The following is a 26856-nucleotide window of genomic DNA, read 5'->3' on the forward strand; positions in this document are numbered from 1 at the left end:
TATTTGCATTGTGTATTTCTTTGAAGAAGGTTCAGTGAAAAGCGAGGCGAAGTGAGAGGTAATACAGTAGGGGGAGTGAGTGCTTCTCAAATGTATTCTTTTAAGCATTCTCCACACTCTCATCCTAACAAGAACACACTCAAGAGAACTTGGTCGGAGAAAGCACTCAGAGCATGAGTGTGTGTGGAGCACAGTAGTATGCATATTGAGAAACACCCACGGACTATGCATCTCGCTGAGACCCTGGGGCTTCTCTCTCTCTCTCTCTACCCCAACCAAACAGTAGAGCTTGATAAAACCAAACATTCACCAGTAGACACAATTGCACACTATGCTGCCCTATACATGCGATAGACTGCTTGTACCTCAGTAGCTCCAATTCATAGCTAGGGTGCAGTACCCTGACCCCAGATGGTGAGAACACAGTGGATCAATAGTTCAATAATGGAACACGGTGGCGGCTGAGCTCCAGTCCATTTCAATGGAGCTGCCTGTCTAGGGTCTGCTGTGAATGGAGCTGGATCTGTGTGTGTGTGTGCTTGCGTTTTGTACATGCGCTCGGGCGATAGAGACTGTGTGGGTGTTAAGCAAGAAACCACCTGTTCCTGGCTGGCACACACACAGCATCCATTCCTCCTGGCTCCAGCCCTTTAATAATATTCCCAGCATGAGGCAGGCGACGGTCCTCAAAGTCCTGTACGCTACTTAGACACCACAGAGAGGCTTTAGAGACGCACACTCTACCGGGAGAGTCTGACACAGGGAGAACGTGGCAACGGAGAATGCGACCGGGAAGATTTTAATTTACCAGCCATTTGAGAACTTTACCGTACCCTTATTCATTGGGTTACTCTCTGAGAGATGTACCTGACCCCTATTCATTGGGTTACTCTCTGATGTACCTGACCCCTATTCATTGGGTTACTCTCTGATGTACCGGACCCCTATTCATTGTGTTACTCTCTGATGTACATGACCCTTATTCATTGGGTTACTCTCTGAGAGATGTACCTGACCCCTATTCATTGGGTTACTCTCTGAGAGATGTACCTGACCCCTATTCATTGGGTTACTCTCTGAGAGATGTACCTGACCCCTATTCATTGGGTTACTCTCTGAGAGATGTACCTGACCCCTATTCATGGGGTTACTCTCTGAGAGATGTACCTGACCCCTGTTCATTGTGTTACACTCTGATGTACCTGACCCCTATTCATTGGGTTACTCTCTGATGTACCTGACCCCTATTCATTGGGTTACTCTCTGACGTACCTGACCCTTATTCATTGGGTTACTCTCTGAGAGATGTACCTGACCCCTATTCATTGGGTTACTCTCTGATGTACCTGACCCCTATTCATTGGGTTACTCTCTGATGGACCTGACCCCTATTCATTGGGTTACTCTCTGATGTACCTGACCCTTATTCATTGGGTTACTCTCTGATTTACCGGACCCCTATTCATTGGGTTGCTCTCTGAGAGATGTACCTGACCCCTATTCATTGGGTCACTCTCTGAGAGATGTACCTGACCCCTATTCATTGGATTACTCTCTGATGTACCTGACCCCTATTCATTGGGTCACTCTCTGAGAGATGTACCTGACCCCTATTCATTGGGTTACTCTCTGAGAGATGTACCGGACCCCTATTCATTGGGTTACTCTCTGCGAGATGTACCTGACCCCTATTCATTGGGTTACTCTCTGACGTACCTGACCCTTATTCATTGGGTTACTCTCTGAGAGATGTTTCTGACCCCTATTCATTGGGTTACTCTGATGTACCTGACCCCTATTCATTGGGTTACTCTCTGAGAGATGTACCTGACCCCTATTCATTGGGTTACTCTCTGCGAGATGTACCTGACCCCTATTCATTGGGTTACTCTCTGACGTACCTGACCCTTATTCATTGGGTTACTCTCTGAGAGATGTACCTGACCCCTATTCATTGAGTTACTCTCTGACGTACCTGACCCTTATTCATTGGGTTACTCTCTGATGTACCTGACCCTTATTCATTGGGTTACTCTCTGAGAGATGTACCTGACCCCTATTCATTGGGTTACTCTCTGAGAGATGTACCTGACCCCTATTCATGGGGTTACTCTCTGAGAGATGTACCTGACCCCTATTCATTGGGTTACTCTCTGAGAGATGTACCTGACCCCTATTCATTGGGTTACTCTCTGAGAGATGTACCTGACCCCTGTTCATTGTGTTACACTCTGATGTACCTGACCCCTATTCATTGGGTTACTGTCTGATGTACCTGACCCCTATTCATTGGGTTACTCTCTGACGTACCTGACCCTTATTCATTGGGTTACTCTCTGAGAGATGTACCTGACCCCTATTCATTGGGTTACTCTCTGATGTACCTGACCCCTATTCATTGGGTTACTCTCTGACGTACCTGACCCCTATTCATTGGGTTACTCTCTGATGGACCTGACCCCTATTCATTGGGTTACTCTCTGATGTACCTGACCCTTATTCATTGGGTTACTCTCTGAGAGATGTACCTGACCCCTATTCATTGGATTACTCTCTGATGTACCTGACCCCTATTCATTGGGTCACTCTCTGAGATGTTTCTGACCCCTATTCATTGGGTTACTCTATGAGAGATGTTTCTGACCCCTATTCATTGGGTTGCTCTCTGAGAGATGTACCTGACCCCTATTTATTGGGTTGCTCTCTGAGAGATGTACCGGACCACTATTCATTGGGTTACTCTCTGAGAGATGTACCTGACCCCTATTCATTGGGTTACTCTCTGATGTACCTGACCCCTATTCATTGGGTTACTCTCTGATGTACCTGACCCCTATTCATTGGGTCTCTCTCTGAGAGATGCACCTGACCCCTATTCATTGGGTTACTCTCTGATGTACCTGACCCCTATTCATTGGGTTACTCTCTGAGAGATGTTTCTGACCCCTATTCATTGGGTTACTCTCTGATGTACCTGACCCCTATTCATTGGGTTACTCTATGAGAGATGTACCGGACCCCTATTCATTGGGTTACTCTCTGATGTACCGGACCCCTATTCATTGGGTTACTCTCTGATGTACCGGACCCCTATTCATTGGGTTACTCTCTGATGTACCTGACTCCTATTCATTGGGTGCATAAGCCATTAGGGTGCCTACTGAATGACAGAAAGCAATTGTAAATTATGGCAATGCATCTCAAACATTTGCCAATATGCAATTTGTGGGAAAACACCATTCTAAACAGCACACCTGGGAAAACACCATTCTAAACAGCACACCTGGTTGCGGCTCCATATGTTAAACTTGGAGGGGGAATCTAAAGATGCAGCAGGATGGGTTGATAATATGATGAGGGGATTGTGCCTTTGGCTGCAGGACAACGAAAAAAAGTTGAAATGAAAACCAATAGAACAAGAGAGAAATGGCATAGTGGTGATCCAGTAGGGGAAGTAAATGGAATTACATTTGCCAAAATTAGATAATTCCTCCTGTCTATACAGAAATATAATCATTCAATATACTTCACCAGAAAGTAAGACTTAGCCACAATCGAGGATCATTAACTTGTTTAAAGAAATAGCTGTGGATTGTTTCAAGTCACCAGCTCGTAGGCCTATGCCTAAATTGGGAAGCCCGCAATCTGGCCAGGATGTGTGGCAACAGGCCTAGCTAATTATTGAGTTCTGGCTGTCGGTGAAAATCATCTAAAATATTTGTGAAGATGTGTCTTGAGTATAATTTAAATGTTGAGACAAGAAGAATGAATGGGAGGGGTGCGAATATATAGGCACATCTCTCCAGAATGGCCTCGGCTGTCTCTCTCCAGAATGGCCTCGGCGGTCTCTCTCCAGAATGGCCTCGGCGGTCTCTCTCCAGAATGGCCTCGGCGGTCTCTCTCCAGAATGGCCTCGGCGGTGTCTCTCCAAAATGGCCTCGGCTGTCAGTCATTTACTGTTCTAATTCTCCGGGCGGAGACGTTTGCGGAGTTCACAACCTGCTACACTTTTAAGTAACAAGTTTTATTTATTTCCTAACCATTTGTCCAATTTGTTTCATTGTCTTTTGTTTGGAGTGCTCCATGTGAGTGTCTGGTTTCTCTGTCCTGATAGGAGGGAGCATGCTTGCCTGTTGAGGGAGCATGCTTGCCTGTTGAGGGAGCATGCTTGCCTGTTGAGGGAGCATGCTTGCCTGTTGAGGGAGCATGCTTGCCTGTTGAGGGAGCATGCTTGCCTGTTGAGGGAGCATGCTTGCCTGTGCACACATAGAAGTACCTGGCCTGCTGCGCAGAAATGTAGAAAAGTGTTTTTTTAAACATCCCGTTGCAAATGATAATACTGTGGTAATCAGGTTTTTCTGATTAACCGCGTGACAATGATTTTGAGCATCAAGAACGTTATTGAAATGAAACTGAAAAATCATGGTAGGATAAAGTGTAAGCTTCCCCAAACCATGAAACACACGTGCCACATAACGAAGTATTTATAAAATCATTTCCTTCATGTTTCCATTGCCTGTAGCAAGTTAAGACATGCCTCAATAATATGAAATGTAACATTCAGGTTTCAAACAATGAAGTATGTTTTCAAAATGCGTACTGCCTCCAGCTCACATTGTAAAGTGGTGGGTGATATGCTGATGTTTCCTGAACTTGAATGGTGAATGGGAGGCGCGCTTCAATTACCAATTTGAGAAATAAAAATAGGAGCTCTTTAAGTGTGCACCAAAACTGTTTATAACACGCGATTGCATTTAGAATTGTTGGGCTTGTAATTGCCCAAGTTTTACTCCAGTAGCACCCAGCTGAGGCTCTGCAGGAGAAATCCTGTTCAGAATAGGCTCTGCTCTGTATGCTGTGTGACAGTTGTGTTGAATGAATAAGATGCATGATGACTAATGAAAATACACACAGGCCAATTTAATTCCATTAAATTATGCAAATTAACCCAAAGACTGATTAATCATGACGGTCAAATATATTTACAACCTCTGGTATTTCCATCAATGAATAAAAAGCATTATTTTGCAATGTTTTTTTTTATTCTCCCAGTCATTATCATTTAACGGCTTCTCATTTATTTGGGGGCGAAAAGCTTCATTTCCAGGTATGCATGGGAGCTTAGTACCTGGTTGGGGGTCTGTGTGGAGCAGGCGCTGTATGTGTGTGAAACGGGGTGTGTGTGAAAGGCGGTGTGCGTTTGTGGGAAACTGACCAACTCTTGTCCCAAATGATTACTTTAGAAATGTGGTTGTTATATAGCCTGGCAACCGGGTATCAGATGGGTGGTTGTGCAATTGGACAAGATGATTGGTAGCATGCCTTGTAAAAAAATAAAATAAAGGTTATTCAATCCAATACACTTCTACATTGCATCAACCAATGTCCAGAATAACACATGCTGAGGGAAGGAGTGTTTGTATTTCTGTGATATTTTTCAGTGAGTACAGACGGTAGGTAGCTCTTCATATTCCTGACATCAAATTAATCATGCTTGCGTTGGCACTCTTAATTATTACCAAGTGCTGTGCTATTCCAAGCAGAGGATCCCCCTCTCTCTAGCCCTCCCTCTAGCCCTCCCTCTATTCCCCCTCCCTCTATCCCTCCCACTATCCTTCCCTCTATCCCTTTCTCTATCCCCCCTCCTTCTCTATGCCTCCCTCTATCCCTCCCTCTATCCCCCCTCCTTCTCTATGCCTCCCTCTATCCCTCCCTCTATCCCCCTCATTCTCTATGCCTCCCTCTATCCCTCCCTCTATCCCCCCTCCTTCTCTATGCCTCCCTCTATCCCTCCCTCTATCCCCCCTCCTTCTCTATGCCTCCCTCTATCCCTTTCTCTATCCCCCCTCCTTCTCTATGCCTCCCTCTATCCCTCCCTCTATCCCCCCCTCCTTCTCTATGCCTCCCTCTATCCCTCCTTCTCTATGCCTCCCTCTATCCCTCCCTCTATCCCCCTCCTCTATGCCTCCCTCTATCCCTCCCTCTATCCCCCCTCCTTCTCTATGCCTCCCTCTATCCCTCCCTCTATCCCCCCTCCTTCTCTATGCCTCCCTCTATCCCTCCCTCTATCCCCCCTCCTTCTCTATGCCTCCCTCTATCCCTCCCTCTATCCCCCTCCTTCTCTATGCCTCCCTCTATCCCTTCCACTATCCCTTCCACTATCCCTTCCACTATCCCTTCCACTATCCCTCCCACTATCCCTCCCACTATTCCTCCCTCCCTCCCTCCCTCCCTCCCTCCCTCCCTCCCTCCCTCCCTCCCTCCCTCCCTCCCTCCCTTCCCTCCCTCCCTCCCTCCCTCCCTCCTCCCTCCCTCCCTCCCTCCCTCCCTCCCTCCCTCCCTCCTCCCTCCCTCCCTCCCTCTATCCTTCCATCCCTGCCTCCCTCTATCCTTCTATCCCTGCCTCCCTCTATCCTTCTATCCCCTCCCTCCCTCTATCCATCCATCCCTCATACCCTCCCCCCTTCTATCCCTCCATCCCTCCCTCTATCCATCCATCCCTCATACCCTCCCCCCTTCTATCCCTCCATCCCTCATACCCTCCCCCCTTCTATCCCTCCATCCCTCATACCCTCCCCCCTTCTATCCCTCCATCCCTCCCTCTATCCATCCATCCCTCATACCCTCCCCCCTTCTATCCCTCCATCCCTCATACCCTCCCCCCTTCTATCCCTCCATCCCTCCCTCTATCCATCCATCCCTCATACCCTCCCCCCTTCTATCCCTCATACCCTCCCCCCTTCTATCCCTCCATCCCTCCCTCTATCCATCCATCCCTCATACCCTCCCCCCTTCTATCCCTCCATCCCTCCCTCTATCCATCTCTCCCTCTATCCATCTCTCCCTCTATCCATCTCTCCCTCTATCCATCTCTCCCTCTATCCATCTCTCCACCCCTCCCTCTATCATCTCTCCCTCTATCCATCTCTCCACCCCTCCCTCTATCATCTCTCCCTCTATCCATCTCTCCACCCCTCCCTCTATCATCCCTCCCTCTATCCCTCCTTTCCTCTGTCCCTCCCTCTATCCATCCTTTCATCTCTCCATCCCTCCCTCCATCCATCCATCCTTCTCACCCTCCCTCCCTCCCTACTTCATACCCTCCCTCTATCCCTCATAACCTCCCTCCCTCTATGCCCCCCTGCCTCCCTCCCTCTATGCCCCCCTGCCTCCCTCCCTCTATGCCCTCCTGCCTCCCTCCCTCCCTCTATGCCCTCCTGCCTCCCTCCCTCCCTCTATGCCCTCCTGCCTCCCTCCCTCCCTCTATGCCCTCCCTCCTTCCTTCTAACCCTCCTTCTATCCCTCCCTCTATCCAATCATCATACCCTCCCTCCCTCCCTCCTTCCCTCCCTCCCTCCTTCCCTCCTTCCCTCTATCCTTCCATCCCTCTATCCTTCTATCCCTCCTTCTATCCCCTCCCTCCCTCCCTCTATCCATCCATCCCTCATACCCTCCCCCCTTCTATCCCTCCATCCCTCTATCCATCTCTCCCTCTATCCATCTCTCCCTCTATCCATCTCTCCCTCTATCCATCTCTCCCTCTATCCATCTCTCCCTCTATCCATCTCTCCCTCCCTCTATCCACCCCTCCCTCTATCCATCTCTCCCTCTATCCCTCCTTTCCTCTGTCCCTCCCTCTATCCATCCTTTCATCTCTCCATCCCTCCCTCAACCCTTCCCTCTGTCCATCTCTCCCTCTATCTGTCCGTCCCTTCCTCTGTCCTCCCTCCATCCATCCTTCTCACCCTCCCTACTTCATACCCTCCCTCTATCCCTCATAACCTCCCTCTATCCCTCATACCCTCCCTCTATGTCCCCCTGCCTCCCTCCCTCTATGTCCCCCTGCCTCCCTCCCTCTATGTCCCCCTGCCTCCCTCCCTCTATGTCCCCCTGCCTCCCTCCCTCTATGCCCCCCTCCCTCCCTCCCTCTATGCCCTCCTGCCTCCCTCCCTCTATCCCCTATTCCTCCCTCCATTAAATTCTCCATGCCGCCCTCCATCCCTCTATGCCTCCCTCCATCCTTCCCTCTATGCCTCCATCCCTCTATGCCTCCACCCCTCCCTCTGTACCTCCCTCATCCCTCCCTCTATGCCTCCATCCCTCCCTCTATGCCTCCCTGCATCCCTCCATCCCTCCCTCTATCCATCCCTCTATCCCTCCATCCCTCCCTCTATCCATCCCTCCTTCCCTCCCTCTATGCCTCCCTGCATCCCTCTATCCCTCCATTGCTTCCTCTATCCATCCCTCCTTCCCTCTATCCATCCCTCCTTCCCTCTATCCATCCCTCCTTCCCTCTATCCATCCCTCCTTCCCTCTATCCATCCCTCCTTCCCTCTATCCATCCCTCCTTCCCTCTATCCATCCTTCCTTCCCTCTATCCATCCCTCCTTCCCTCTATCCATCCCTCCTTCCCTCTATCCATCCCTCCTTCCCTCTATCCATCCCTCCTTCCCTCCCTCTATGCCTCCCTGCATCCCTCTATCCATCCCTCCTTCCCTCTATCCATCCCTCCCTCCCTCTATCCATCCCTCCCTCTATTCATCCCTCCCTCCCTCTATCCATCCCTCTCTCTATAATCCTTTCATCCCTACATCCCTCTATTCATCCCTCACTCTATAATCCTTTCATCCCTCTATTCATCCCTACCTCTAACCATCCCTCCCTCTATCCCTCCATCCCTCCCTCTATCCCTCTCTCCCTTTATCCCTCCCTCCCTTTATCCCTCCATCTATCCATCCTTCCCTCCATCCCTCTATCCCTCCTTCTCTCCCTCTATCCCTGCCCCCCTCTGTCCCTCCCTCTATCCCGCCCTCTGTCCCTCCGTCTGTCCCTCCCACTATCCCTCATATCCCGCCCTCTGTCCCTCCCTCTATCCCCCCCTCCCGCCCTCTGTCCCTCCCTCTATCCCGCCCTCTGTCCCTCCCTCTATCCCACTATCCCTCCCTCCCTCTATCCCACTATCCCTCCCTCCCTCTATCCTTCCAAGCCGATGGCGTAGAGTACATAAAAGTCCTTTTACCAAATTCAGTTGGGACATTTGGAACAGTTAGCAGGATAAAGTCCTACGAATGAGGAGAGTACCCACCACATTTCTGAACAATAAAAATGGCCAAATAAAATGTTAGTAACCCCAAAATGGCTTTGTAAATAAAAGTATTCCTGTGACTGAGCCGACGATTGACTAGAGAAGGCCAGACAACCCTGGTATATAAAGTGCAGTGTTGCAATTTAAAATAAATCTCAATGCTCCATGGTAAAGGGTGTCAATTGAGCTCAAACACTGAGCAGAAGCATTCATATTTAAAATATCCCCGTAGTCTAGTAAAGGCATAAATGTAGCTGATACTAGCCTCCTGGCTTCAAAAGAAAAACAGCCCTTATTCCTAAAATAAAATCCTAACTTCAGCTTCATTTTTTTTGTTGTAAATTGTTGAATATGCAATTTAAGAGGCCGTCATCAATTAAAATTCCAAGATATATAGGAGGTTACAGTCTGTTAGAGGTCGACCGATTATGATTTTTCAATACCGATTATTGGAGGCCCAAAAAGAGCCGATACCGATTTTTATATGTATATTTGTAATCATGACAATTACAACAATACTGAATGAACACTTATTTTTTATCTTCAATAAAATCAATTTAGTCTCAAATATATAATGAAACGTGTTCAATTTGGTTTAAATAATGCAAAAACAAAGTGTTGGAGCAGAAAGTAAAAGTGCATAATGTGCCGTGCCATGTAAGAAAGCTAACGTTTAAGTTCCTTGCTCAGAACATGAGAACATATGAAAGCTGGTGGTTCCTTTTAACATGAGTCTTCAATATTCCCAGGTAATAAGTTTTAGGTTGTAGTTATTATAGGACTATTTCTCTCTATACCATTTGTATTTTATGTACCTTTGACTACTGGATTGACTATTGTTGGTACTTTAGTATTGCCTAATCTCGGGAGTTGATAGGCATAAACAGCGTAATGCTTGAAGCACAGCGAAGAGCTGCTGGCAAATGCAAGACAGTGCTGTTTGAATGAATGCTTACGAGCCTGCTGCTGCCTTCCACCACTCAGTCAGACTGCTCTATCAAATATCAAATCATAGACTTAATTATAATATAATAACACACAGAAATACGAGCCTTAGGTCATTAATATGGTCAAATCCAGAAACTATCATTTCGAAAACAAAACGTTTAGTGTTTCAGTGAAATACGGAACCGTTCCGTGTTTTATCTAATGGGTGGCATCCCTAAATCTAAATATTGCTGTTACGTTGCACAACCTTCAATGTTATGTCATAATTATGTACAATTCTGGCAAATTAATTACGGTCTTTGTTAGGAAGCAATGGTCTTCACACAGTTAGGCAAAGAGCCCAGCGGCCCAAACTGCTGCATATACCCTGACTCTGCTTGCACAGAACGCAAGAGAAGTAACACAATTTCCCCAGTTAATATTGCCTGCGAACATGAATTTATTTTAGCTAAATATGCAGGTTTAAAAATATATACTTGTGTATTGATGTTTATGGTTAGGTACATTTGGTGCAGCGACAGCTCTTTTTTGTGAATGCGCTTGTTAAATCACCCATTTGGCAAAGTAGGCTGTGATTCAATGATATATTAACAGGCACCGCATCGATTATATGCAACACAGGACAAGCTAGATAAACTAGTAATATCATCAGCCATGTGTAGTTAGCTAGTGATTATGTTAAGATTGATTGTTTTTTATAAGATCAGTTTAATGCTAGCTAGCACCTTACCTTGGCTCCTTGCTGCACTCGCGTAACAAGTAGTCAGCCTGCCACGCAGTCTCCTTGTGGAGTGCAATGTGATCGGTGTCCAAAAATGCAGATTACCGATTGTTATGAAAACTTGAAGTCGGCCCTAATTAATCGGCCATTCCGATTAATCGGTCGACCTCTAGTCTCAATCTCATTGCCTTGACAGATAGTAATAGGTGAACGGTTCAGAGGTCTATTTATTGCTTTTGAAAACACCATTAGTTTCATATTGTCAGTATTGTGGATAAGCTTCAATTGACACAAGGTATGTTGAACAGTATAAAAAGCCGTTTGCAAGTTCTGGAAAGCTTTTGTGAGAGACGAGGCACAACAATAAATAACAGTATTGTTATTTGGGGCACACCATTACAGACAGACAATTTAACGGACATGAGCCCATCAAATTGAGTTCTATCAGACAGATAGTTTGCAAACCATGCAACTGCATGCTCCAAAAGACCTACACTCGCCAATCTCTGCCTTAGTATAGCATGATCAACTGTATCAAAAGCCTTAGAGATCAATAAAAAGTGTGAGACAGAGCTGTTGTTTGTTAAGGACTTCAGTGATGTCATTTAAAACCTTCATGGCTGCTGTAATTGTGCTATGTTTCTTCTTGAAGCTCGATTGGTACATTGATAAAATAGTTTGTATTTCAAAACTCTTTTAGCTGTTCACTAACAAGGGTTTCAAGTATTTTCGCCAGGGGTGACAGCTTTGAGATTGGCCTATAATTATTTAAGTTGGATCTCCCCCTTTTAAAAGTGGCAAAGACAAATGCTGATTTCCAGATCTTTTGGAATTACATTCCAGGGTTAGATTGAACAGATATCTAAATGGTTCAACTTTGAAATCAGCCGGCAGTTATAAAAAGCAGGGGTCAAGACGATCAGGACCTGCAGGCTTTCTCTGATCTAAGGATTTAAGGGCTTTATGTACATCCTGCACTGAGAATGGCAAAAAGCTACAAGTTTACCAGCTCTCACTCTATCCCTCCATCCATCCCTCTATCCCTCCCGCTATCCCTCCATCCATCCTATCTATTCTTCATCCCTCTCTCCCTCTAACCATCCTTCCATACCTCCCTCTATCCATCCCTCTCTCCCTCTATCCATCCCTCTCTCCCTCTATCCATCCCTCTCTCCCTCTATCCATCCCTCTATCCATCCCTCTCTCCCTCTATCCATCCCTCTCCCTCTATCCTTCCATACCTCCCTCTAACCATCCTTCCATACCTCCCTCTAACCATCCTTCCATACCTCCCTCTATCCATCCCTCTCTCCCTCTATCCGTCCCTCTCTCCCTCTATCCGTCCCTCTCTCCCTCTATCCGTCCCTCTCTCCCTCTATCCGTCCCTCTCTCCCTCTATCCGTCCCTCTCTCCCTCTATCCGTCCCTCTCTCCCTCTATCCGTCCCTCTCTCCCTCTATCCGTCCCTCTCTCCCTCTATCCGTCCCTCTCTCCCTCTATCCGTCCCTCTCTCCCTCTATCCGTCCCTCTCTCCCTCTATCCGTCCCTCTCTCCCTCTATCCGTCCCTCTCTCCCTCTATCCGTCCCTCTCTCCCTCTATCCGTCCCTCTCTCCCTCTATCCGTCCCTCTCTCCCTCTATCCGTCCCTCTCTCCCTCTATCCGTCCCCCTCTCCCTCTATCCGTCCCCCTCTCCCTCTATCCGTTCCTCTCTCCCTCTATCCGTCCCTCTCTCCCTCTATCCGTCCCTCTCCCCATCTTTTTCTCTTCTACTGACCGTCTGTGGTTGAGCGTTCATGCTCCAACTATTTCCATGCATTATTGAAGAGCTGCAGATGACAACTCATTTGCTTCCATTCTGTCTCACCTTTTCCATATTACACACATACACTGACTGACCTTTCTTTCTCCTGGGAAATGGCTTCATAGAGCTGACCTTACCAAGACTCCAGTGCTTTTAACTGGTCAGGACTGCAAAGTAGGGAGGTGTGTTTGTTGGTGTTTCATAATGCATGTGTTGGGAGGGGGCGTGTGTGACATAATGGACTGTAGCGTCTGTAGGAATAGAAGGGGTCACTAGTGTTGCTTTTTGATGACTTTTCATCCTGCATCTCTACCCCTCACCACAGCGTAGGCATGAGAACACGTGTGTGGTGTCGCTGTGTGTGTGTGTGAGCAGCGTAAAGGTTACTGTACTGTACTAAAAATCCACAGCAGGCTATGCCTAATCACTGTGCTAAGGAACGTGACATTTCTAAATGAATTCTGAAGGGCAAATACAAACTGGTGATCAAAAACCAGCCGCATGGTTTGAAACACAGCTATGAGAGGGGCTCACACATACACACACGCCAGAAAATACAAAATAGCACCGAGCTGCTCCTTCTGAGTTTTCTCTCTCCCTTTGCCACTTCCTCTTGCTCTCCTTCCCTCCCATCTCTCACTTTTCTTTATTTTCTCTCCCCATCTCCCCTTCCGTATCTCTCCATCTCTCTTAGTCCTCCATCTCTGGTTCCATGCCTCCAGCAAAATAAGTCAGTGCCATGCCTCAGACAGTAATGGAGAGACTCTCGTCCCTCTACCCCACTACTGTACCCTACTTCAGCCCACTGCAGGGCTAGGATTCTCCCGGATTCTGTGTGTGTGTGATTTCCTGGTTGACAGGAGGTAACAGTGCCAGACGCACCCCGCCTCAAACTCATCACTTTTCCAGCGGTCCCTCACCCCAGCTTGGCAAGGACCAAACATGGACACCACAGGCCTTAGATGCTGGCTACTGTGGCACGCCTGGCATACTGTAGGACTCCTTCACTCCTCTCGTCTCCCTCTTCCCTCTTCTAGCTTCTTCTACTCCCTCTACCCTGTTCTTCCTTTCCATTGCCGCCTCATATCTAATTTAATCCTAACTGCACTCCCTCCCCTCCTCCTTCCTCACATCCTGAGTGGTGTGTAGCCTCGCTCAACTACTAGGTTGGTGGTGCCAGGGCTGGTGTTGGGAGATAAGTGCTGATAGCCTTTGTGCACACATTCACATATAAACATGTGTTGTGTCCTGTCCTGGTAGATATTACAGCCATGTATTTAGAGCTCACCTGTAGAACTCCATGTACATTATAGAATGTTGACTATTATGTTTGTGTAGAATAACACATTAGATGCTTGGGGACATGTTTTGATGACCAAGGTAGCTTGCCATTGTATTGTCCTGCTTTGCAAACCTTATGTAAATAGAGAATTGTGACTAAGACCATATTCACTCAAATACCGTAGTTTATATTGTGTTGGCATCTGTTTGAGATGGTCTGGAGTGTTTTGGTTAACTTATGGGCAATTCCACGATAATGGAATGAGGCTGAGACTCAGATTTTTTACATTAAACTGTATGTCAAACAAAAACCAATGATTGCAAAGTTTAACAAACCATACAACTCTATGCACAAGGACTACTTTTAACAATTTCTGCTGAACATTTTACAAAAACACATTTACTTGAAGAACAGTGAAGATGCTAAGTTTGGTAACAGAACCGTTTGTGTCGCCATTTTGTTACTAAATTTTGCATCTGCACTGTTACGTCCTGTTACCGTGGAATTGCCGCTATACAGACAGACGGAGCGATGGCCTAAAGGATGTCTGTTCTTTTAGCTGTACTCAGTTACCTTGGCAGGGTGTTTTAGCTGTACTCAGTTACCTTGGCAGGGTGTTTTAGCTGTACTCAGTTACCTTGGCAGGGTGTTTTAGCTGTACTCAGTTACCTTGGCAGGGTGTGGAATTCAAAGCACAGAGTTCTCTGATCTATTTGATTTATTCATGTTGTTGCCTTCTGCTCTTCAGTCTTCATCCACTGTGGAAGCTGGTAAACATTAACGCCCACATCACTAGATATCCACTTTTTTTCGAGCTGAAAGACGATGCCCAGAGCTTACCCATGTTGCACAATGATTCAAGTAAATGTCATCGTTTTAGTCAAAGTATGATAAATCCATGTGAATGCAGTGTCCTTTCCTATGATATGATAAAACAAATGATTTTCAGCTTACGTTTCAGTTCAGGGCTGGGTTTTATTTCAATGTTATTTATATTTACAAGTGCGGCATGCATGATCATGAGCAAAGTCATTGTAGCCTATAATTGAACTTCCCTTGTGAGAACCATGGGCTGACTTGGCTTTGCTGTGCCGAAGCGCATATCTTTCACTAGTTATCCATATTACTGGAGCGTCATCTTATTTTTTCTTACTATTTCTATGGTGGACCCGCGGCCACAATTTATGGGAGATGGCAGAACTTTGGCGATAAGAATAGATGGCGAAGTCAGAGAAAGGACAGTGGTTTCCATCTATGGAGAAGTTTCCTTTAATCAATGCTTATGACAAATCCAGCTCCAGAACCAGCCATATAGCCAGATGGCTAATCTTACATTGTGTATAAAAAATAAATGAACGCAACATATAACATTAGCTAACTAGATAAGGTTAGCAAGAGAGCTAGCTAGATGATGTTAGCATGCTAGCTAGCTACACTGACAGCTGTCAGTCCCCCCCATCTGTTGAGGTTTATCAAGTCCATGTGGACATTCCAACACCCAATTTGGGATTTGTCATTATTTTGTATGTGGAACCTTAACGTGCATTTATTCTCTAGGACAGGAAATGAAGTTGAAATAGTGGCGGCATCTTACTCTTGTTGGGCGTTTTAAGGCTAAGACCTTGACTGACTTTCTTTCTCTTCCTCTTGACACTTTCATTCTCCCTCTTACCCTCTGTCTTGTCTACCCCTTTCTATTTCACTCACTCTCTTTTTCCCAGACGTCCATAATGATCAGTAGTTGAAACCTGCAGCAGCATTCCTCTATATTTTAGTAGACAACACACAGGCATCACATATTCACCCTACTCACTGGGACTTGATTAAAACACAAACCCCTCACATATTCACCCTACTCACTGGGACTTCATTAAAACACAAACCCGTCACATATTCACCCTACTCACTGGGACTTCATTAAAACACAAACCCAACACATATTCACCCTACTCACTGGGACTTGATTAAAACACAAACCCCTCACATATTCACCCTACTCACTGGGACTTCATTAAAACACAAACCCATCACATATTCACCCTACTCACTGGGACTTCATTAAAACACAAACCCGTCACATATTCACCCTACTCACTGGGACTTCATTAAAACACAAACCCCGTCACATATTCACCCTACTCACTGGGACTTCATTAAAACACAAACCCGTCACATATTCACCCTACTCACTGGGACTTCATTAAAACACAAACCCGTCACATATTCACCCTACTCACTGGGACTTCATTAAAACACAAACCCGTCACATATTCACCCTACTCACTGGGACTTCATTAAAACACAAACCCGTCACATATTCACCCTACTCACTGGGACTTCATTAAAACACAAACCCGTCACATATTCACCCTACTCACTGGGACTTCATTAAAACACAAACCCGTCACATATTCACCCTACTCACTGGGACTTCATTAAAACACAAACCCATCACATATTCACCCTACTCACTGGGACTTCGTTAAAACACAAACCCATCACATATTCACCCTACTCACTGGGACTTCGTTAAAACACAAACCCATCACATATTCACCCTACTCACTGGGACTTCGTTAAAACACAAACCCATCACATATTCACCCTACTCACTGGGACTTCGTTAAAACACAAACCCATCACATATTCACCCTACTCACTGGGACTTCGTTAAAACACAAACCCATCACATATTCACCCTACTCACTGGGACTTCGTTAAAACACAAACCCATCACATATTCACCCTACTCACTGGGACTTCGTTAAAACACAAACCCATCACATATTCACCCTACTCACTGGGACTTCGTTAAAACACAAACCCATCACATATTCACCCTACTCACTGGGACTTCGTTAAAACACAAACCCATCACATATTCACCCTACTCACTGGGACTTCGTTAAAACACAAACCCATCACATATTCACCCTACTCACTGGGACTTCGTTAAAACACAAACCCATCACATATTCACCCTACTCACTGGGACTTCGTTAAAACACAAACCCATCACATATTCACCCTACTCACTGGGACTTCGTTAAAACACAAACCCATCACATATTCACCCTACTCACTGGGACTTCGTTAAAACACAAAACCCATCACATATTCACCCTACTCACTGGGACTTCGTTAAAACACAAACCCATCACATATTCACCCTACTCACTGGGACTTCGTTAAAACACAAACCCATCACATATTCACCCTACTCACTGGGACTTCGTTAAAACACAAACCCATCACATATTCACCCTACTCACTGGGACTTCGTTAAAACACAAACCCATCACATATTCACCCTACTCACTGGGACTTCGTTAAAACACAAACCCATCACATATTCACCCTACTCACTGGGACTTCGTTAAAACACAAACCCATCACATATTCACCCTACTCACTGGGACTTCGTTAAAACACAAACCCATCACATATTCACCCTACTCACTGGGACTTCGTTAAAACACAAACCCATCACATATTCACCCTACTCACTGGGACTTCGTTAAAACACAAACCCATCACATATTCACCCTACTCACTGGGACTTCGTTAAAACACAAACCCATCACATATTCACCCTACTCACTGGGACTTCGTTAAAACACAAACCCATCACATATTCACCCTACTCACTGGGACTTCGTTAAAACACAAACCCATCACATATTCACCCTACTCACTGGGACTTCGTTAAAACACAAACCCATCACATATTCACCCTACTCACTGGGACTTCGTTAAAACACAAACCCATCACATATTCACCCTACTCACTGGGACTTCGTTAAAACACAAACCCATCACATATTCACCCTACTCACTGGGACTTCGTTAAAACACAAACCCATCACATATTCACCCTACTCACTGGGACTTCGTTAAAACACAAACCCATCACATATTCACCCTACTCACTGGGACTTCGTTAAAACACAAACCCATCACATATTCACCCTACTCACTGGGACTTCGTTAAAACACAAACCCATCACATATTCACCCTACTCACTGGGACTTCGTTAAAACACAAACCCATCACATATTCACCCTACTCACTGGGACTTCGTTAAAACACAAACCCATCACATATTCACCCTACTCACTGGGACTTCGTTAAAACACAAACCCATCACATATTCACCCTACTCACTGGGACTTCGTTAAAACACAAACCCATCACATATTCACCCTACTCACTGGGACTTCATTAAAACACAAACCCATCACATATTCATATTTGTTTTCTTTCACTCGTGTGATTTTTAAGAATGCCAAACAAAGTTGTGATCAATCGAATTGTATTCCAACCAATTCTTCCTGTTGTATTCATCTGGCGAGCGTTAGGGATTTTTTTTCTGGTGAAATGTCCTTCATATGCACATTCGTGTGGTTGCATGCACATGCACACACACACACAGTGGCAGTAATTGCATGGCATTAGCTGCCTGGTGATGAGGAAAAGTGTGAGGGCTTCTGTGATGTATTGTGACAACTCAACCCCCTCAATAACCTCTGATGGCCCGCCTGTCTAGAAATCCTACTCTCATTTAGCTGGGGATGTTGGATTTAGTTTTGCTGGTATCTGTGAATTCTTCTATTTGAAGGCTTCTCTCATTTTGAGTAAGAACAATTGATTTTGTTTGGTATTTCAGCATCTCCTTGATATGTCTTGAGTTTCTATTTGCCTGGAAATGTGGTTAGGTAACCTTGCCTACACCTACCTTGTCAAACAACTATTTAGTAACACAAGGATTCATTACTAATTCTCACTGAAGAACAATGCGTCTCCATCTAGCAAATGGAAAGGTGAGAAGAAAGAGAAAGGCGGGAATGAAGAGAGGAAGTGACAAGAGAACGGGTGTAGCTTGAGTGTTATGACATCTCCTTAGGGAGCTTCCTAGGAGGTAATGCATAATGAATCACCATGAATCGATATACACACGCAGAAGCCTTTCGCCTGTGCAGTGATGTGGCCAGTGTATTTTATATAGCAGTAAGATAAAGCTCCTAACTGGTGATACTGAGGTAAATTATTTGTGGTAAATAATGTAGTAATTAGCTCCAGTGAGTACTGGCATGGTGTAGTTCTGTATTGATTCTTCAGGAGATTACCCAGCTGTGGTGTTTTATCACTCCAATGGACCTTGACAATAATTAAATGGGCTGGCAATCGGGCTTAATGCACGTCTCAAACGCACACTGGACCAGGCATGTCTGACCTCACTACTTAGTAAAATACTTCACAGTGCGTGCTAGGTTTGCACATTTTGGGGAATATTCAGTGGTGGAAACGTCCTGTGGGAATTAACGGGAATATATGGGAATTAATGGAAATATATTCAAATGAATATAAATACCATTTAAATGTAATGTTTTTTGGAGGCAAATATGGAGACAAACCTTTTATCTTATCTTAAGAAATGTTTGAAAACTATTTTGTTCGGAATTGAACTTTTAATGAAATGAGTTGACTGTACACATGGGATGATTTCACTGAACAACAAAAGAATGGGAATATTCAATGATCTCCAATGGTCCGCATCTCCCAAAAAACATTTCCCACATACATCTGTAAAATGATAGAAAGTAAAGCTTTGATTGTCTTCCTTTCAGGCTTCCATGTCTTCTCAGCATGTTCTTTGCTTTGGTGTGTGGGTTTCCAAACAAGGACCAGTTGCGCTCTGAGGCGGTTGATGTTGGTGGGATTTGGAGGATGATGGAGGCAACAGGGGGAAGAGCCTCAGATCCACAGAGTCCCTTAAACCAGGTGGCTGATGAGATATGTTGGCACGACTGCAATATTACATCTCTATCCCAAAGCCCTTGCTTGGAAGTGTACTTCGCCAGACTGCCAAGAACCTTGCCCTCATCCAGGCCAAGGTGGTGAGAAACAGTAGTGATGACACCATAGGCCTTGTTGATCTCTTGCCAGCATACTTTGGGTCCAACATGTACGCTGCAGTGTGTATGGGCCTCAGGCAGACGTCTTTCCCTCCAGTCTTCCCCGTCTTCAGACTCCTTCCCCTCCTGGAGACTGTCAGACATGATGTCAACACCACCCCAACGGGTGTTGCTGGGCAGCTTCAATGTGGTGCTCTTATTCTTCTCACTTTGCTTGGTGAGGTAGATTGGCGATATAACTTGATGCCTAACCATTTCCTTGGCTCTCTTGTAGATTGTATCCATTGTTTTCAGTGCCAAGATGTCCTTGAGGAGCAGATTCAATGCATGAGCAGCACAGCCAGTGGGTGTGATATGAGGGTAGGACTCCTCCACCTTAGACCAAGCAGCCTTCATGTTCACAGCATTCTCTATCACCAGAGCAAATACCTTCTGTGGTCCAAGGTCATTGATGACTGCCTTCGGCTCATCTGCAATGTAGGGACCGGTTTGTCTGTTGTCCATTGTGTCTGTGTTCTTGTAGAATACTGGTTGAGGGGTGGAGATGATGTAGTTCATTATTCCTTGCCCACGAACATCCGATCACCCATCAGAGATGATTGCAATACAGTCTGCTTTCTCTATGATTTGCTTGACCTTCACTTGAACTCTGCATCCAGCAAATGAGTAGATAAAGCATGTCTGGTTAGAGGGGTGTATGCTGGGCGAAGAACGTTCAGCATACATTGTTGAAGTGTTTATTAATGTTCTTGATTTGCGCAACGGTCATAAGCTCCCACAGCAGCACTTTCAGTAAGCGGGAATAGAAAATAAGTTGGTGTCAGAGTTGTCTCACAAACAACTTTATTTTGAATGGCTTGTATGTGTATGTATGTATGTATGTCAACAACATTGAGATAAAACAATGAGATATAACATGTCCTTACACAGCTCTCTGGTCTTGGCCATTGTGGAGAGGTTGGAGTCTGTTTGAGTGTGTGGACAGGTGTCTTTTATACAGGTAATGAGTGGAGAACAGGAGGGCTTCTTAAAGAAAAAGTAACAGGTCTGTGAGGGCCGGAATTCTTACTGGTTGGTAGGTAATCAAATACTTATGTCATGCAATAAAATGCAAATTAATTACTTAAAAATCATACAATGTGATTTTTGTTTTAGATTCCGTCTCTCACAATTGAAGTGTACCTATGATAAAAATCTGCAAAATCGGCAGTGTATCAAATACTTGTTCTCCCCACTGTATATATTTTTATTTGGCGTACCCCCGACGGCATTGCCTTTTGCCTATCAAACTGTAAAAATCCTAAATATACAATTAGATAATACTAGTTATTTATAACATTCTTTATAGCAAAAACCACCAGCATGTTCAACCCCAGAGTAGCAAACTCCGCAGGATGACGGACGTTTGTGGTCTGTCCATTCTTTGCCCGGATGATCTTTTTGCATATTCTGCAATTGACTTGGGTCAGTTCTGCTGGTTAACCTTTATCATTCGCCCTGAAACTGAAAAACTGCCTAACGGGATGACCTGCTTTTCTTTCCCACTGCGTCAGCCATCATTTTTTTCAGATTTAGCTACAGCAGGCTATACTGTGGTTGCTAAGGCAGGCTATACTGTGGTTGCTAAGGCAGGCTATACTGTTATTATTAATGAGATTGTTTTGGGCTTTTGTAGCAATTTAAATAAGAAGAAAGACATGTATGCCCCAAATCACAGTTCTGGTATAACCATATTGCCTTCCCGCCAATGGACCCCTCCGTGCGCAACTCACCCTGCGGCTGTAGTTTGGAAAATGCAACGTGTAGAATCTGACCCTGCAGAATAGAGGTCGACCGATTAATCGAAATGGCTGATTGATTATGGCCGATTTCAAATTTTCATAACAATCGGTATTTTTGGACACCGATTTGGCCAATTTTTAAAAAATAATTTTTATTTAAAAAAAATATATATTATTATTATTGAATTTTTACACCTTTATTTAACTAGGCAAGTCAGTTAAGAACACGTTCTTATTTTCAATGACGGCCTAGGAACGGTGGGTTAACTGCCTTGTTCAGGGGCAGAACGACAGATTTTCACCTTGTCAGCTTGGGGATTCAATCTTGCAACCTTACAGTTAACTAGTGTCCAACGCTCTAACCACCTGCCTTACATTGCACTCCACAAGGAGACTGCCTGTTACGCGAATGCAGTAAGAAGCCAAGGTAAGTTGCTAGCTAGCATTAAACTTATCTTATAAAAAACAATCAATCAACCATAATCACTAGTTATAACTACACATGGTTGATATTACTAGTTTATCTAGCGTGTCCTAAACGATGCGGTGAGCATTCGCGGAAAAAGGACTGTCGTTGCTCCAACGTGTACCTAACCATAAACATCAATGCCTTTCTTAAAATCAATACACAGAAGTATAGATTTTTAAACCTGCATATTTAGCTAAAAGAAATCCAGTTTAGCAGGCAATATTAACCAGGTGAAATTGTCACTTCACTTGCGTTCATTGCACACAGAGTCAGGGTATATGCAATAATAATACAAGTTTTGTTTTCGAAATGATGGTTTCCGGATTCTGTAATATTAATGACCAAAGGCTCGTATTTCTGTGTTATTATGTTATAATTAAGTCTATGATTTGATAGAGCAGTCTGACTGAGCAGTGGTAGGCAGCAGCAGGCTCGTAAGCATTCATTCAAACAGCACTTTCGTGCGTTTGCCAGCAGCTGTTTATGACTTAAAGCCTATCAACTCCCGAGATTAGGCTGGTGTAACCGATGTGAAATGGCTAGCTAGTTAGCAGGGTGCGCGCTAATTGCGTTTCAAACGTCACTCGCTCTGAGACTTGGAGTGGTTGTTTCCCTTGCTCTGCATGGGTAACGCTGCTTCGAGGGTGGCTGTTGTCGATGTGTTCCTGGTTCGATCCCAGGTAGGAGCGAGGAGAGGGACGGAAGCTATACTGTTACACTGGCAATACTAAAGTGCCTATAAGAACATCCAATAGTCAAAGGTATATGGAACACAAATGGTATAGAGAGAAATAGTCCTATAAATACTATATTAACTACAACCTAAAACTTCTTACCTGGGAATATTGAAGACTCATGTTCAAAGGAACCACCAGCTTTCATATGTTCTCATGTTCTAACCAAGGAACTTAAACGATAGCTTTTTTACATAGCACATATTGTACTTTTACTTTCTTCTCCAACACTTCTTTTTTGCATTATTTAAACCAAATTTAACATGTTTCACTATTTATTTGAGGCTAAATACATTTTTATTGATGTATTATATTAAGTTAAAATAAGTGTTCATTCAGTATTGCTGTAGTTGTCATTTTTACAAATACATTTTTAAAAAAACGGGCGATTAATCGGCAACGCCTTTATTTGGTCCTCCAATAATCCGTAGCGGTATCAGCGTGGAAAAATCATAGTCGAAGTTTCACTATGTCGAGCTCTACCACACCCTATGACATGTTTACTGAACTTTCTCAGATGGCAGACTCTTGCTCCCACTCTAACTTTTCTTTTTATGTGTCAGTCGCATCCCTGTAGCATTGGCTATCACCTAAGTACCGTCTCTATCTCTCTCTCCCACTCTCTTTTCATCACTCTCCAGTTCTCTCTGATTATGACCAAACGTCCACAAAGTGAAATGCAGTCAACATCTCAAACTCTAGAAATCATTTCTGCCGGACCACAGTGCTGTAGAAAGGGAGGGGTGGTCAGTTCATTATGCCAGACCTTTTGGCTAGAGAGCCAGGGAGCAGGCAAATCCAGTTTGGCTCTGAGATGTGGGGCAGATCTGGGGCTTCTTTCGATTGTTTCCAGTTAGAAGTTTGAGCTTCCTCCCTTTCTCTCTCACCCGCTCTCAATGGTCTGCCTCACTCAACTAGCAATTACTCCCACAGGCCCTCTTTACGTTGGGCTAACTACCCTCACCTCCCCCTGTCATGTAGAACACAGACCACCGCAATGTAGTGGACAGCTGATGCCGCCCTTGTATTTAAGACCTGGCAGGAACAAGGCAAATCAGTTGCTAGGTGTTAGTCCCCTGAATTACCACTTAATGAAGGTCTATTTGTAAGGATTCACATCAGATTCAGATCAGATTGGGAAATTCATTTGTTCATGTGCTTAAAAATGATGTACATAAAACACAGCAAACGACACAATATAATTAATTTAAACTAGTCATGGTCTTCCATTTAGTGTGTTAGAGCAGGGTCTGGAACAAAAGCCAGTCTTAGTAGAGTCGGGTGTGTGCAGGTGGAACCAGTGTAGTCGAGACTGGTGTGGGCAAGTGGAACCAGTGTAGTAGTCGGGTGTGTGTAAGCGGAACCAGCGTAGTAGAGTCGGGAGTGTGTTCAATATGACTGAATTAACCTTTTTTTTTTCTCTCTGCTTCCAGATCACATGAAGAGGAAAACGCGACGGCGGCCATCTTGGGGGCGGGGCATCATCAGGAAGAAGAAGATCTACAAGAAGGGAATGGAGGAAGAGGAGGATGAAGGTGCGGAGCCTGAGCCAGAGAGCCTGAGCCAGGATGAAGACTCTTCCTGCGACACCATGGACCCTCAGCCAAACGGACACCACACACAAAGCATCTCCATGGAGGAAGAGCACTCCAACGCGGCACCTAGGGGCCGGAGCACAGAGACTGAGACACAGGGGGAGAGCAGCACAGGGACAGGGCCCAAGAAAGAAGAGACACCGGCTACAGACGCCAAATCCACCTCCACAGACAAAGACCTCCAGTCTAAAAGCGAGTCTTCCCCATCTGAAAGGGAAGCGTCTCATTGTAAAGACAAGGAGCCTCAAGCCCAGGACAAGTTGATCCAGTCTGAAGGTGAGGGGTCTAAACATGAAGATCTCCAGTCTAAAGATAAGGGTACCCGGGCCGATGGCGAGAAGCCCCAAGACCAGCCTGATGATCCCCAGGCGAAACACAAGGAGGCCCAGTCCAAGGCTGAGCAGCACTTGTCAGCCCCTAAGATGGCCACAGCGCCCCCTGTCCCTCGGGAGGAGTGTGTGAATGGGGATGAGTCCTTGGACAGCTTGGACTCGCAGGCCCTCAAGAGCTCTGAGACAGAGGAAGGTCCTACAGAGGGCACAGGTGAGGGGGCGGAGGAGAAAGATATGTCTGCAAAGAGCAGAGGTATTCAGGAGCGCCCTCCTCAGGACGGGAGGAAAGGAGACATAGAGACGGGCGAGGAGGAGCATGAGCAGGATAGAGAAGGTACTGAGAGGTTATCTGTGGCGAACTTCTACCTACTCCTAGAATCCTGACTTGATATATGCTAAATATATCTGTCTAACTTTGACTTGTATAAATATTTCATCATGTCAATGGGTTAATTTGAGTTACTCTGAGTTACTTGTACAGATGATCCGTTCTGATCTTTCCCCCAGAGAGCACCAGACAACCTAGAAACACATCCACTGATTTTAACAAGCAGTCTAACCTCAAAAGACTTGCTTGTAAAATGACAGGACATGAATAATCCCAGAAGTATGGCATGTGAAATGCTTTCCTTTAGTCTACAAACCGCATATTTCAATTAAACCCTCAAAAGCTGCTGAGGTCGTGTACCTTTGTAGAATATCCAAAACCACTCTCGATTTATTCTCAAAAAAAGGTTTTATTGTGAAAAATGTCACAAGGTTGGCTCTTTTCTCCCTCTCACATTTTTTCTTTGGCCTTGGACCGTTTGCCATTGATTTAGTGGCGTGTAGTGTCTGGGACAAGTGTGAGTTTGTGTGTGTAGTGTCTGGGACAAGTGTGAGTTTGTGTGTGTGTAGTGTCTGGGACAAGTGTGAGTTTGTGTGTGTGTAGTGTCTGGGACAAGTGTGAGTTTGTGTGTGTGTAGTGTCTGGGACAAGTGTGAGTTTGTGTGTGTGTAGTGTCTGGGACAAGTGTGAGTTTGTGTGTGTGTAGTGTCTGGGACAAGTGTGAGTTTGTGTGTGTGTGTAGTGTCTGGGACAAGTGTGAGTTTGTGTGTGTGCAGTGTCTGGGACAAGCCAATGTGCGTGTGTGATAAGCCAATATGCCTGTGTGTGTGATTAACGACTCAGGACTGTGGATTGGAAGCCCTGAGCTACTGGGTGATTTGGGAGGCCTGGAGTATTAGTGGTGGCTGGATCCTACAGACAGTGTATTACCACTCAGGCTGGTAAACTAGAAGCCAGCGGATCACAGGCTGTGTATGTAGCGGGCCAGCTATTCTTGTTCTCTTTGGTTGTCAGGCCTTTGCTTCAATTCAAACAAGCCCTGGTTTGTGAATAGGCTTTGTCATATGGTATGTTCTCCTAACCTACCTGGTTAATGATGGTATATAAACAATTATAGGTCAAAGGTGATTGTAGGTGGGCTGTCGTTTACCTGTTCTCTCTTTCTGTTTCAAGGTGTGTTCAAGGGAAGGAAGAGTCAATCAGAGCAGTCGAAAGGTTCGGCTGACATGACAGAGGAAGAGTCTCCACAGATCCCTCCCACTCCGCCACCTCCACTAGTGGTCGATCACCAGCGACTCACAGTAAGTGTTGTGTGGCCATGTTCTGTCTCATGCTGATTAGAGGGGAGGTGGGGGATTGAGGAGGGGAGGCGTAGAGGACAACATGGGGATTGAAGGAAGGAGAGAGAGTGATTGGGAGGTGGAGGATGGGGGACTCAATCATGGGTGACTGGCCCCTAATCCTCCCCAGGATTCAGGCCTCTCTGGGGCTGCTGGTGTCACTCTCTCCCTTCTCAGATGGATGCTTCTGATTTCTTAGACTAATATCGTCTCCTCTCGGAGAACCCAGTCTGCCCTCACTCTCTCTCTGTGTGTTCTACGAGACACACTTTAAATCCCTGTCATCCCATAGAGGACCGATCCAATTTAAGTGGCAGACAGCAGTGCATCTCTGATTCAACTCCGCGTCTTCACTCAATCAACAGGTGTTGTTTCTTCCATACCGCCATTTCAAGAACGCAGACAGGACATGACTCAAACATGAGGCATTCTGCGCTTTCTACTCTCCAGCTACCCGCTCCGGCAAGTTGGTCTCCGAATTGATTGACAGGATAGGAAAGTGAATATGGGCAGCGGTTTCCAGAC

The 26856-nt window shown here is 45.4% G+C and overlaps 1 protein-coding gene across 2 annotated transcripts in view; it reads left to right on the top strand.

Annotated features, from left to right (window-relative positions):
* atad2b (ATPase family AAA domain containing 2B) overlaps positions 1–26856 on the top strand; it is a 129858-nt gene that overhangs the window by 77253 nt on the left and 25749 nt on the right. The window contains exons 25-26 of one of the 2 annotated variants that reach the window (XM_031800745.1): positions 24171–24875; positions 26165–26292. In XM_031800745.1, coding sequence (XP_031656605.1) covers positions 24171–24875; positions 26165–26292 — 833 coding nt within the window. Of the gene's footprint in view, positions 1–24170; positions 24999–26164; positions 26293–26856 lie in introns of both variants that reach the window. The other variant, XM_020454923.2, reaches the window with a different exon arrangement.

This window comes from Oncorhynchus kisutch, linkage group LG21, assembly GCF_002021735.2.
Source record: "Oncorhynchus kisutch isolate 150728-3 linkage group LG21, Okis_V2, whole genome shotgun sequence".
In the NCBI taxonomy this organism is placed as follows: Eukaryota; Metazoa; Chordata; class Actinopteri; order Salmoniformes; family Salmonidae; genus Oncorhynchus; species Oncorhynchus kisutch.